Source organism: Macrosteles quadrilineatus, unplaced genomic scaffold (genome assembly GCF_028750875.1).
Source record: "Macrosteles quadrilineatus isolate MER2022 unplaced genomic scaffold, UCM_ALF_1.0 Scaffold_2__2_contigs__length_208266976, whole genome shotgun sequence".
NCBI classification, from domain to species: Eukaryota; Metazoa; Arthropoda; class Insecta; order Hemiptera; family Cicadellidae; genus Macrosteles; species Macrosteles quadrilineatus.
Window position 1 is genome coordinate 171,136,844 of NW_026542595.1, and position 14,015 is coordinate 171,150,858.

Below are 14,015 nucleotides of genomic sequence, written 5' to 3' on the forward strand. Positions count from 1 at the left end.
GACGTTGACAGTGATTGTTCAGAAGAACAAGATAGATTAAATATTTTGTCCAATAATAAAACCAATGGTAAAACATTTGACACAATGTGTACACGCACGCCCTTTTTTGGACGTTATTTGATTCAAGCACGTGTTCGTTCGGACATGTTGTATAGTTTATTAATGAATCTTACACTGTATTTCGCATGACATATGCCTCATAAGCACTTTATTGGGTATGAAACATTATTAGGTTACACCATAGACAAAAGAAATCTATTGTCTGTGGTTACACACATGAAAAAGATACTGTTTATTCTTAATCGAAGTTAGATTGTAATATTTCCCTTTGTTTCAATCGTATCTTTTTCTTCTTCGGTTTTTTTGTATTTTTCTCTAGTTTCTTGAATACGTTGCCAATGTCACTGTAAAGTAAACAGTTTTAGGCCATACTACAATGTTTTAACGAACTTCCCACGCAAGGATTTAGTCCAGAAAACAGCTGTTTGCCGCCAGCTTAATCAAATGGGGTTTCATTACCCCAGTATTCAGGGGTACTAATGTACTGTAATGAGTTTTTACCGGACACCAACCAACTAAATACATTAGGCAATTATTGGTTATAAACAAAACATAACCTCTCTTAGAGAGTAGTGATTGTTAGTCCTTTAGTCGGTGGGTGTATATTAATATTTTTTATTGTTAAGTTAGCGAGAGTGGTATGGCGTAAAGTATCGTACGCCACTCGTCCAAAATGTGTTTACCTCACTCTTATGGTAATCCCACATTCGACTTAGACTCGCAAGGGAACGACCACACTCGTCCGGTAAACACCTATTTTCAGGACTAGTAACGTAATATACTATTATGATATTCATTATTGTATTATTAGTAAAGGTTTTGGCGTTGTTAGTTTTTTTGTTGAAAAATATTTTAAGATCAATACTGAAAAATTAAACAATCAAAGAAGATATTTGTTCGTGTTGTATTGGACATGTTTAACCTGCACCATAAGACCGGACTAGATCAATTATAGGGATACAAATAAACACAATAATTTTATTTAATAATACACTTGAAATAACTATGTTATAATATAATTTTGAAATATTCATGTCTAAATTTAAAATAAAACGTTAAACTTCACGAATATACAGTTTAGTGTATTTTAAATCGTTCACTAACTAAATTACAAGTAATTAAGCTACGATCGCTATTTTATCATGCTAGTAGTGTTGCCAATTTCCCCTAAAGGAATTCCAATGAGACATTCCTTTAATCACATTATTTTAAATACTACGCAACGATAAATTTAATATTTTTCCTTAGAACTTTGGCCTTCTTTAGGCTTATAACAAGGCGCAGAAAACCCTACGCAGTCTACTGTATTTTATAATAAGTAACCAAGGAAATAAGGGACTACATCATTGGTCTAACACTGACAAATAATTATATACGGATACTACAATATTCACAATCCTCTTATATTTTTATATTGAAATAAAAAGGTTTAATAAAGGAAGTTATTAGATCCTATGAGAAAGTCTAAATAACAAAGAGTTTTTGTACGTCTAAATTTGTGATGTTACAATTTCTTTTCACAGAATTAATTCTCATTTAGTCTTTTAAATAGATAGACTAATTGTGATGTTTAATAACAATTGCGAGGAAAGGTTTCATGATATATGTAAAGTTTAACTGTGTTTCCAACTGAATTCTGTCCCAGGAATCCCCAAAAAACATGAATCGAAAAATTGGTAATTTATTTGAAAATATATTTTACTTTAGTATTATGAATACATCATGACATAAATATTTACTCTGGGAAAGTTGGGTATCAAAAAGTATTTTAACTGTACAGCTGTTTAAATGCTAGAAAATATAGTTTAAGATTGTAATACTACGACGAAAACAAAATTCTTAAGAAACCCATCCCTTAAACTTTGTCGTCAAACCTTTCAATATTTAATATGAAATTCCTTATCTTTGGAACGTTAAAAATCGTTTAGGAAACGATTAAGAGATAACGGTGTTTGTAAAGTACTATCGGGAATATTGAACCGACTAAAGGAGTCTAAAAACAATGATTACAATAGTCAATAAACCTTTTTATAGTTTACCAGTCAATAGTTTGACCATTGCGTACTCATCACCTCTCACGATGGTAAGCCCTTATACAAATAGTAAACAATATAAAACTTCTATCACGTGTATAATAGCAATTTCAGATAATCCGTTTAAACTCTAATTGTTTAATTTCATTTTTTAATTTCTTTCGACTATTTTATATTTATACTACGCATAAAAATAAATAAATTAATACCAAAATGAATCTATCTATCTATCTATGGTTTATTGATTCTTTAATCAATATACCAAAAATAATTGTATATACCAATTTAAAATCGATGTATTTAATACACCCACTAAATAATAGAGTGTAGGTAAATAGGTTTTAGGTGTGCCTAGCCCTATATTACATCGTAAAATTACAAAAAGAGTATTAATATCTAGGATCTCGCTTTTCGAATAAACAACTTCCTCATAGCATAGGCTACTTAAAATTACGATGTAGCTATATCAATTTAATTGTTAACAACTGTTTTAACCGACGATTTAACATACTTCTAGGTTGGCAGGATACAACTTATCGCGTAACTAATGAAGTATACACATTGAGTGCATGTAATTTAAATCTTGTAGTTAGTTTACTTTTCGGGTACAATGAGATTTGTTTAAATACAAGAAAATCATAGAATGCCGATTTACTTTATCTAATTGATTTGCTCAAAGTTACATTTAATATTTTTTTCTGAAATGCTCAACGAAAGTATAATTTATTTTGAATACTACAAAATGACCTTGCATTGTAAAATTGTATGTTTGTTAGAGCCAAGAGTCATACTTAGTAACGTTTGAATGCAATGACGGTTACTAACTGTTTCTCTATTTTTTCTTGTAGATTTTACAATGTTCGTTTTACTCTTTCTTTATGACTTATGAAATTAGTGTTGTAGTTAAGTACATCGGAGAAGTTCAGTAGTTGACAAATTTAGGGTTGTGGTTGTACGTGGTTTATTGATTTAACTTACTGCTATAACCTACAATTAAATACTAAGTGCAACCTACACTTAGGTACACGTGAGTGCACACGAACGTTCCTAAACACAAATACGCGTAGAATAAATTTTCAACAGCAGATTTAAGCAGTTTTTTTTTTCAGACTCATAATGAAATTTATGATTAAATGGTTGTTTGGCCATTTTTAGAGTTTTAATGGTACGAACTTAAATTTAAGTTTAAAAAAATCATAGTTGGTTATGTACTTCAACACAATGAACTTTTACTATTGTCGGGGGATTGGGCTGGTCTAGTGGTAAAACGGGAGAGTTCGCTGCCTAAGGTTACGGGTTCAAATACCGCCAACCACCAATGGAATTAATCTAAGTGTTAATGCAGCGACCCCTCTTAGACCTAGCCTGAGTTAATAATGTAAAAAATAAATCCGGTCTAGAACTTAGAGGATAAAAAAATCATTTTTACTAATTATTGGAAAATGTATACGTATATCTTGTTTAGGGTTGGGGTGTGTTCGTGTTGGTGATGCTGTGGCACTTGCTTCTTGCCAATGGAGAAGTTTCGCCGGTAAGTTCTTCAGTGAGCAAAATGAAAAATCAAGGGTATTCTAAAATCTCTTATATAGTTTAAAATGAAATTGTTGATTGATTATAGAACAATAACATGCGAATAATCTAGCCAAAAAGTACTTCTTGACTATTTTAGCTTAGTAATCAGCATTTAAAAGATAACCAAACCATAATACAATTTTTTGGAATATTCTGTAGTTATGCATGCATTTTAACAAGAAAATCTACATAGTCAATGCTTTTGTAACATATACCATGTATATTCGCCTAAGTATGTTTATCCTTCCCTACACTGTATCTACATATATGGGCATACATAAAACGTGCAAAGTGGGCTAATTAATTTTTAACACTTGAATAACTAAATAACTACATCAAATATTGACGAGAGTTTACTTTTTCTTTATAGTGGCTTCAGAAATTTACAAATAATTAGACTCTGAAACGGAGATTTAAAAAAATCTGTTTTAACCATAGGCCTACTCTTAACACGCTGTATTTGTTCTAATTATATATTCTCATATATAATAATTACGAAGGATCATGAAAAAGAGATAAAAAGGGCTTGTTATGGTTTGTAAATCCACATTATTACCCCGCAAAATCATTCGGCCCAATTATTAAATGATTTATGTAGCTGAACAGTTTAAGTTAAATACAAGAATAAGTGACGGTTTTACAGTGATCATACAATCAATGGTTTAAACAAAATTACCCATTAAGAACATCCTCTACGTTTCTTAAACGTGAATAATGTTAATTTAAATAAGTAAGTTTTAATCATTCTCCTAGTAATTTAATAAAATCTTAATCCTGAAAAAGGCAGTCGCTTTTTGATGGTTCGACACTGGACCCAGCTGTCCTTGATCACTGGGTTTTAAATCAATGATCCTGACTGATGAAACAAATATTCTTAATCAGAAACAAAGCTACACAGATCGACTCAAAACTTTCTACACTCATATTTGGGTTAAAATACGCACCTAGGTGGCGTTCCCATCTCATTATGATGATGATAATGATTTACTGAAATAACAATTGTTCTAATATTTTAATAGACGCATTGAAAATGCATTCTTATCGTATATACTTGTCAACAATAAGTACAAAAAATGGTTTATTGTATCGGAAAAGTTTCCAATCGAAGCATCGACTATTTAAAAACCGTTATGGAAATAAGATTCAAAATTACTGATAGTATCGAAAACTATATTATTATAACTTTAAACTTCACGTAGATACACTTAACTTTAATTGGTTTTAAACCTAACAAACATTTGTTTTATTATAGGCACAGAAAGAGACCACCGTAGGTGCTGAAAATACTGATAACCAAAATGAATTGTCCCTAAACCCACCAAGTGAACAAGGAAAACAAGACCCTTTTGTGCAAATAAAACACTCAAAGTCAGTTTTAAATAGTGAAAACAACAAACCGCAAGATGTCCAAGGAGGGAAACCGAATCAACAAGAAAAACAGGACCCTTATGCACAAATGCACTCCAATCCTTTTGACAAAGGTGAACAGAAAATTGACGTAAATGGGCAAAATTACGAACTTAAAAGCCCCCAACTCAATCAGCATTTTCAACAAACTCAATCTTTTCAACAACCATATCAATACCAATTGAATCAAAACCAAAATCCGTTTTGGACCAACCCTTTATCTTTTATCAGTCAGAATCTTTTCGGAAATCTAGGTTTCCAGCCGCCGCCTCCCCAGGTCTCTGGATCTCATACGGAAACGCTCCTCCACCACGAGAAGAACCCCGCCCTGGAAGGTCAGCCCGTGCAGGGTTTCAACCCTCCAAGTCCATCTTCACACCAAGAGGTTGCCGAAGCTCAGAAGAACTGGTTTGAACAACAGATGAAGAACATGCACCAAAAGGTGCAAAACTGGTTTAAAGTCTGAAACCAAGTTTTAAGTCTGAGATTTAAAAATGTGCTCTTGGAATTGGTTGATTAAATGTTGCAAAGGATTATGTATGATTATTTTCGCCTCAATTTCTTTTCACATTGAACAAACTTCTACCAGTTTTTTATTAAACTGTATTTAAATTTTTGTTTAAATTTTATTTAAACTATAGGCCTAACATTATGATGTCTCTATTTAATATTTACTTATTTTTAAGGAATAGTCACCCAGTATATTAATACATGTTTTACTTAGACAAATAAAATTATTGTATATCCAGAATGTAACCGATATTGTTATAGCAGATCTAGAACTCTTTTTCCGCACACGGGCTTATGCCTATGCGGAAAAATATATTTCTTTATAATTTGTATCTGTTTACTGTTTTGTTTAACTTTTGGAAATAAAGGATTTGACTTTGACTTTTTTTGACTTTAGTATTGGTAAATACTCGTAAATATTGATCAATGTTAAAAGTGATTGTAAACTGCCTTCCATAAAACTGTCACCAAGTTCATCTTTGTTTGATATAACTTTAATATTAATATTAATATACAGTATACGAATATCGTTTCATAGCACAAAATATTTTGATATAAAATTATAAGTGAACAGAGCAAAATTACTTAAAAAATTATTTACAAGTTTAATGTCAACGAATTGTTTGAAATGGAGAGGTAAAAAATAAGCTATCTGTCATTGAACAACAGGTCCAATAACAAAAAATGTTTTAGTCTGTTAATTACGTTTTCGTCAATAGCTTCAATGTATCTATTTTTTGTAAATAATTCGTTTCAATAAATTAATTACATTTAAATGACATTCATAAAAAACTTTATAATACAAATTACTTGATTAGATTATGTTATCGTTACAAAACTATAATAATAATAAATTATAATTACATTTTGTAAAATAAATACAGTACGTATTATTTTGAATATTAAATGATTTTTTGCAAAGAACTATCATACTACTAAGAAACTTTAAGCAAAGAGATTTTCAACGAAAATGAATCTTAAGTATGAGTGAAATTTGTTAATAAAATTATAAAACAAAATTGTAATTAAGGATTATGAAAATGCAACTAAAACAGATTTATTTAACGATGCATTTTCTATGTGTGATGTTAAATAAATATCCACAATCCACACTTGGTCAGCTGGAAAATTTAAATTGAATGTGAAAATTGAATTGAAGTGAAATATAGAAATAAACTTTATATAAAAAAACCTATTTGACGTAGTAAGATGTTAATTGAAATTTTGTTGGTGAAATTGAAAATAAACTCTATTGTTTGTTAACGCATTAAAAATATACTTAGTAGCTTAGCTCAATTAGACTCAGCAATAAAAATATTGTTGTTTGATTTCATCCCTTGTAATCGAGAATTGCCTGTAAAACACAGTTCATCTTTGATTAGGATAAAAAAGGAAATACAAATTTATTATATCTCAATACTTTACAATTTAATCACATGAAATATCCTTGAAAATTTTCAATGAATAGATTTTACCACATAAAGAAGTTTCTTAACAAGTTGTTAAAGAGTGACATCTCAGACTGCATAGGGTCGTTAAACGCAGGGTTTCGTCCCTCAACGCCTGGCTGTCCTTGGAAACCGGTGTTTTGATTCGGTTGAAAACCTTGGTTTGTATTTGTTTGCTGAAACTCTGGGTTAGGAGGTTGTTGAAACTCAGGGTTAGGAGGTTGTTGAAAGTCAGCTTTATGAGGTTGTTGAGCTTGCTGAGTTTGGAACCCAGTATTTTGAAATCCAAAACCTTGAGATTCCATTCCGGGCTGTTTCACTTCGAACCCTTGAGCTGGCTGGGACTTTGGATCAGTTGGTTGGTTTTGGGGTTGAAACCCTCGGGGTTGAGGGGGGAAATCGGGGTCTGAGAACGCTGGGCCGAATAGAAGGTCAAACAGGGAATATTGTCTTGGAGGTAAGCCTTGGTTTGGCGAAGGTTGTTGGACACCAGGTTGAGGAGGTTGGCCCATATTCGGTTCTTCGACCGGGTTGTTCGGCTGCTGCGGCTGGAAAGGACTCTTCACTCCAGGATCCTGAAAGCCAGGCTTGGGAGGTTGGTTGAGAGTTGAGGCCATCTGTTCGAACCAACTTGATCCCTCGATACCTCCCGAAGGAGCCTGGAACATGTTTTTTTTTAATTTAAAGTATTTTTAATACATTAATTTTATGTATTACACGTTTGCCTTCAGAACATTGCCTTGATCATACTGTTGTTAAGAAGTAACATGTTTTGAATTCGGCCACTAAAAACCCAGAACAATCAAAATACAAACGATTTGAGAGATAAAAAAAATTACATCATCAAATATTAAATAAGACAAGCACAAGTATAATATATTAAAATCATTGTAATTATTTATTATTGCTAAGTATACGGTATACGCATGTGTTTCACTATATGCATAACGAATCAACAATAAAATTAAAGATATTGAGAGTTATATTTGCTACAATTGTTATAAAATGTACCACAACTAAAGTTTTTAAGTATAATAAAATTTAAAACAATAACTTATAATGGAAATGACATTTATTAGTTTTTATTTAATACTAGCTGACCCGGCGAACTTCGTATCGCCTAAGTTATAGGTTTCCCCTAAGACAGACCGATGGAAAGAAAGTACCGTTACGTTTAATTTTCAAGATTATCTCGTTCGCATCGCTCAATCACGTCCTGGTTGAAGTTCGTTCGCTACGCTCACTCACCTTTGGGTTGGAGCTCGTTCGCTGCGCTCACTTGCCTTTAGGTTGGAGCTCGTTCGTTACGCTAACTCGTCTCCAGGTTAGCTCGTTCGCTACGCTCACTCGCGTCCAGGTTGAAGTTCGTTCGCTACGCTCACTCACCTTTTGGTTGCAAATTAGCTGATGTCATAAATGTAAAAGAAATAATAGTGCTGCACCCTGTTGGTAATCCTTGTAACGCTATTGAACATCATAGAACAGAACCAACTTGTTTAATTGAAACAGCTGTTAAGATTCATTAATTCCATTTCTCATAAGGTTAACATGGGAAACTCCAGAGCCACTGGGGCTGAGCCCTTTTAAGAATTTCGAAACGGGAAATAGTTTACGTCCGATTCGCATACCTACAGAATTTACACACCAAATTTCATAACGATCGGTGAAGTCGTTCCGGAGGAGTTTGCAGACAAACACTGTGACACGAGAATTTTATATATTAGATATTTCGAAAGATTATTAAATTGCTGAATTTTAATTTATCTGATATGTTTTTTTTATTTGTTCTTTTGTTTTGTTCTATTGAATGGGTATATGAATTCATGAAACATAAACTCACCAATGGCTTTGCCTCGTGCTGCCTGACGAGGAGGATAAGAGCAGAAACAATTATATATATCTGTAACAGAAAGATTGAAATTACCTATGCATCCCTAATTTCATGATATTTGTACGTCATCGTCACGAACAAATTTGAATTGATAAATTAGCTAAACATTTTAAATTGTTTTATGTTCAATCTGTGTAAAACACTATCTAATATTTAAAAATATATACCTAACTAATTCTCCAACTGTCAACTCTTCGGTTTCATTTTCTCGTTACACATGTTTTTTTTATCAAATTGTATGATAATTGTCAGGAACTATGTTTTTTAAACATTAATTATGCATTGCTGTAAACAGTAAGAGTTATTGTCTGCCCTCAATGTGTTTGGGTTTTCTTGTTTCTTTAGAAAGTTATTTTATTTCAAATGTACAGTTTCATACTTGTTACCAAAATACAAAGATTATAGTATATGAAGTTGAAACAATATATAAGAAAAAAGATTTAAAGTGTAACTAACTTTTGTGAAAATCACGTGAAACAACCGCGTCAATATTTAACATAGGGATAAATGAGGTTGAAATGGTTTATAAGCTTACACAATTACTCCGTAAACCGTTGTTAAACCGAATTATACCAACTACGCTCATTCGATTATTTTTGATAGTCATACAGCTAAACAGTTAAGTCATATTTATTACTCAGTGGCATTGCACAATGCTTAAAGCAACAGTGATTCAATCAAATAAGAATTAAATCTTTCACCCATACCCGAGGGAATTTTACTAAAGGAGGAACGGAAATGCTTTTTGAGAAAAAGTGGTGTAAGTTTTCAAAGTTTTTCGGTTCATTACTGATTAAACGTGTTACTTTTGTATCGAGGCTAATCGCTAGGCTCGAGACACATTTTATGTAGCTTAGTAATTGATATTGATACAATTATCAATTTTAGTAAACATTAAAAGATATCGGACTGATAAATGTCTCTAAAGTGATAAATTTCTAAACTGCTCTTTGAAAAACACCTATAGGGCTTGTGTTCAGTTTCTGTAATCAAACACTTTTATGGGTAACTGATTAAAACTCTTTAATTTTAAAGTCAAGAGTTCGAAAACTTTTCAAAATACCGTTATAAGCATACTTTTTTTAAACTAAAAATTCAATATTCTGCTTTTTGGTGTATTTTTTCTACCAACCCAAATGGGTAATTGATTTAATTTTGGTTTAAACTGATAAGTCTCGATAAGACCAATGTGCCAAGAGTTACACAACAGGATAGTTTTCCTCTAAAGCTTGAATTTAAAATTGGAAAAAAAATTATAATATAATTGACATTCTTTTAATTTGTAATGTGACCTTTTGTTGTATATGCTTTTTACGACACCACTGGTTTTCAACCTTTTCACTACCACAAAAAAGCAGCACTGTTCATAGAATTAATGATAAATTAATACACAAACTGAAGTACTCAAAAATAATAAAAGTTCAATAAAAAAATGTGAACATTAAAGAAACTTACCATTTTCTGAATACTAATTCCCTCTGTTGGACCGAATCTTCCTCAGAACTGAGACAAAGGCTTTAAATATCAATTAGAAATACGGATAATGGTACCATTAGAGGATGAATAATCGGCCTGGAGACTTCTAGAAGTTCTATCCGTTACTCGATAGGTCTGTTAGTCACAACGTTTGTATAAACAGCGATTATAACAGTTTTTTTTTTCTGTCGACTTTAAAGTTTGCAGTATCCCAATGGGTTTTAAAATGTTTGAAATATGGTTTTATACATATTTTTACCCTTAAACATATAAATCTGCAGTTTTTATCGTGTAGAGGTTAATTTTTTTTTATTAAGGCGTTATTGTAGTATTACAGGTCGAGGAGGAAATTCCACAAAAAATTACTTATGAAAATTCCATGTTGTTCTTAGGCAGAAAAAGTATTTTTTTTTAGTTAATTTGTTTATGGATACAATTTGATAATATTTATAGTATTTGGAAAATGTATTAATTTAATACTATATTAGTTTTCCTTTCCCTGTAGAAAACCTTAGTAGTTATGTTATTCAAACAGTGAATAAATCTGATACGATTAAGGGAATCTTTGAGTAAAAATCCAATTAGACTTGATGAGATTCGCTTGGTCTACAGGTTTGCTGCTGTGGGGATATTTGTTGTTCCTTGATTATTTACAGTATCCAGTTTACACATTGAGATTGCTTGATTATTGTTCAATTCTTATGTTGTTTATTGATGAGAATTGTCCTGTCTAGTGAATTCTTATAAGGTATTAGCCACCATTACTATTACGCAAATCAATTTATTTGAACGCACACATCCCAGACGTCTCGGAAAAAAATATTACCAGAATGTTGACCTTAGTTCAAATATTTATTTCCCAGAAATAATAAAAAGTATTCTTTGAAAAACTAATGTCTTGAAAACATTTCCTTTTTCTAATTAAATTGTTACAGAGAACTTGACGAGAAGTTGTGTCCGCTGAAATTTGCAGAAAGTTTATCATCATAAGGGAGAGAGTGGGTGTCTTCAGAGGCCTACACACATTTAAAATGGTTTCCGTCATTTGAATTATTTGATAATAATAATTGGTAGCATAAGTGTTAATTATCATGATAAAAGTTATATAGACCTAGAATGTATAAAGTTGTGCACTAAATAGCTTAGTTTAGATATAAAATAATTATAACTTCTTGAACCCCATTGCCATTTTCCCTCTAGCTCCCGTATAGGTATTTGTCGTGTTGTTAAAGGGTTTCACAAAGGTTCACAAAGGGTTGTAAAGGGTTGTAAAGATTTAAAACACAAATATAGGGTTTAAACATTTTTAACAACAATGGCTATTATGTTAGCTTCGGTCAATAAACACCTTAAATAGTATCACGTGTATGCAGCAAAAAAATTAAAAAGGGAGAGACGATTACGATGCCAAATAAATCAAGATTAAGGTGAACTAAAGTTTCAAAAGAGTCATAAATTTAAAAGCTCTTAGTACAACCCACGTTGGAGTACTGTATATTTAGAATATTTAGGTGAATCATATGGGAGGTATTTCGGCTCATTGAGATACACTAAGCCAGAACAAAGCATCAAAGAATCCAAATGTCTAGAGAGTTTGCAGAGAGCTCATAGAAAATTGACTTATTTCTATTTATAACTCAGGATTTTCATATAACTATTTATCTATATTTTGTAATATATACCCCCGCCGCAGCAAACCTGCCGACTAAGCGAATTTCCATTTGTCTTAATTGATTTTCAATTAAATATATTTTAATAACATTAGGTTTAACGAGTACCTAGGTTTGCTGCTACAAGGAAACTAAAGTGTGTTTGTCTGTAAATTTATGATAGCTTAGTACAAAATAAATAAATTTGATCAAAATACAAAATATATCCATAAACAAGCAAACTACAACATTTGACAATATTCTCCATAAGAATAACATGGGAATTTAAAATTTACAATTTTTTAAAATTTTCTCCGTTACTATTAATCGAACAAAAATACTTGTATATACTTAATTAATTGTTTTTTTAAGCTCTTAAGAGTCTAAAGAGAAATTGGGAAATTTTGTGTTTTGAGGGTCAAAAGTGAGAAAAACCAATTTTTACCCCATAAAACCCCCCGTAAAGCCCTGTCCCATGGTCTGATCATGCTGGTTCGCGAACTCATTCAGGTTTATCCCGCTTTACACCTTTAAACCAAATTTCATCAAAATCGGACGAAAATTACTCAAGTTATCGCGTTCACGGACGTATATATGTATATATATATTTATATATAAGTCTATATATAAATATATATATATATATGCATATATAATAATCTGAACGAATGGTGTTTTTGGCCTCTGGGGACATCAAAATGAAAAAGTAAATCGGTCCCGGGTCTAGGTCTTACCGTGCCACCTACGGTAATAGCTACTTCCCTATAGGGAAATTCGCTAATGTACAGCGTGTTCAAAAAAGTTGGGACATAACTTACGTGGTAATTCCTTGGGTCACAATAAAGAGAAAATCAAATATAAAATGGTTTCCCTAAATCGCTTCGTTAACTAAATATCCACCATTTTGTATTTTTTACATAACCATTTTAATCTTTGAATTTTTTCAACAGATTTTTATGAAACTTGGTATGTATGTTAAGGTAGATTAGACAATGTCATGTTAAGGTAGAATCAAGAAATGGCGGGCATTTAAATTTGTATAACTAATAATACTAAAGAATGGCTAATTAAAAAAGTCATGAACACTTTTATTTAGAATTTTTAATTCTCTATCAAATAAGAAATAGCTGAACAGTTACGATTTTTAGTTGTAAAATGAGGCAAACCTGAATAGCTTAGCCTTTCTAACCCATTTTACATCTAAAACTCGTAATATTTCAGTTATTTCTTATTCGATCTTTTTTAACTTGATATCGTATGTTAGGGAATCAAAAATGCTAAATAAAAGTGTTTTTTTTCATAAAATCAGTCCCTTTTTATGAATTAAAATGGCTGCCATTTTGAAATTTTTAGTTGAATCAAAATGTTTATTTTCCTTAAAAGGGGTCTCTTCTACTATAAAATACACACCAAGTATCATAATGATCAGTTGAAAATTTTCAAAGATAAAAATTTTTATGTAAAAAATACAAAATGGCGGATATATGGTTAACGAAGCGATTTAGGGGAAAATGTTATTATTGATTTTCTCTTTATTTTAATTAAAGGAATCAATACGTAAATTATGTCCCCACCTTTTTAAACACCCTGTACTCTATAATAAGCTGCACATTAACTGTTCCTGACGAATTATTTATGTTGTACTTGATAGTTTAAACATATTTTCTGAGCATGTGAGGGATAGGAGTTTGTGCATGGTGTAATACCTAGCCTTGTTATTCACTCTTTGATTCTGATTATTGAAATTCTTAAGTATGCATATGTTACCCACAGAGTATGTAGCCAGGCATTCTTTACACTGCCTCAATGAATCAGGAGAAGTAAGAAATAAAACCCTATACACTTTGCTAGTTATTCTATAGTGTTCATTGGTACTACTGTACAAGTAAAGTATCAAATAAGCTGTTTCACCTTTTCAAACTTCTATCGCCTTGTTTAGAATTAACTTATCTAATCTAAACAAAACCAA

At 31.5% G+C, this 14,015-nt stretch overlaps 1 protein-coding gene across 1 annotated transcript; it reads right to left on the bottom strand.

Moving 5' to 3' along the window:
- Nucleotides 1-7,053: 7,053 nt before the first annotated feature.
- On the bottom strand, nt 7,054-7,698 carry LOC128985143 (proline-rich proteoglycan 2-like). Its single transcript, XM_054404523.1, has one exon. It carries the CDS (start codon nt 7,696-7,698, stop codon nt 7,054-7,056), a length of 645 nt encoding a protein of 214 aa, XP_054260498.1.
- Between the last annotated feature and the right edge of the window lie 6,317 nt (nt 7,699-14,015).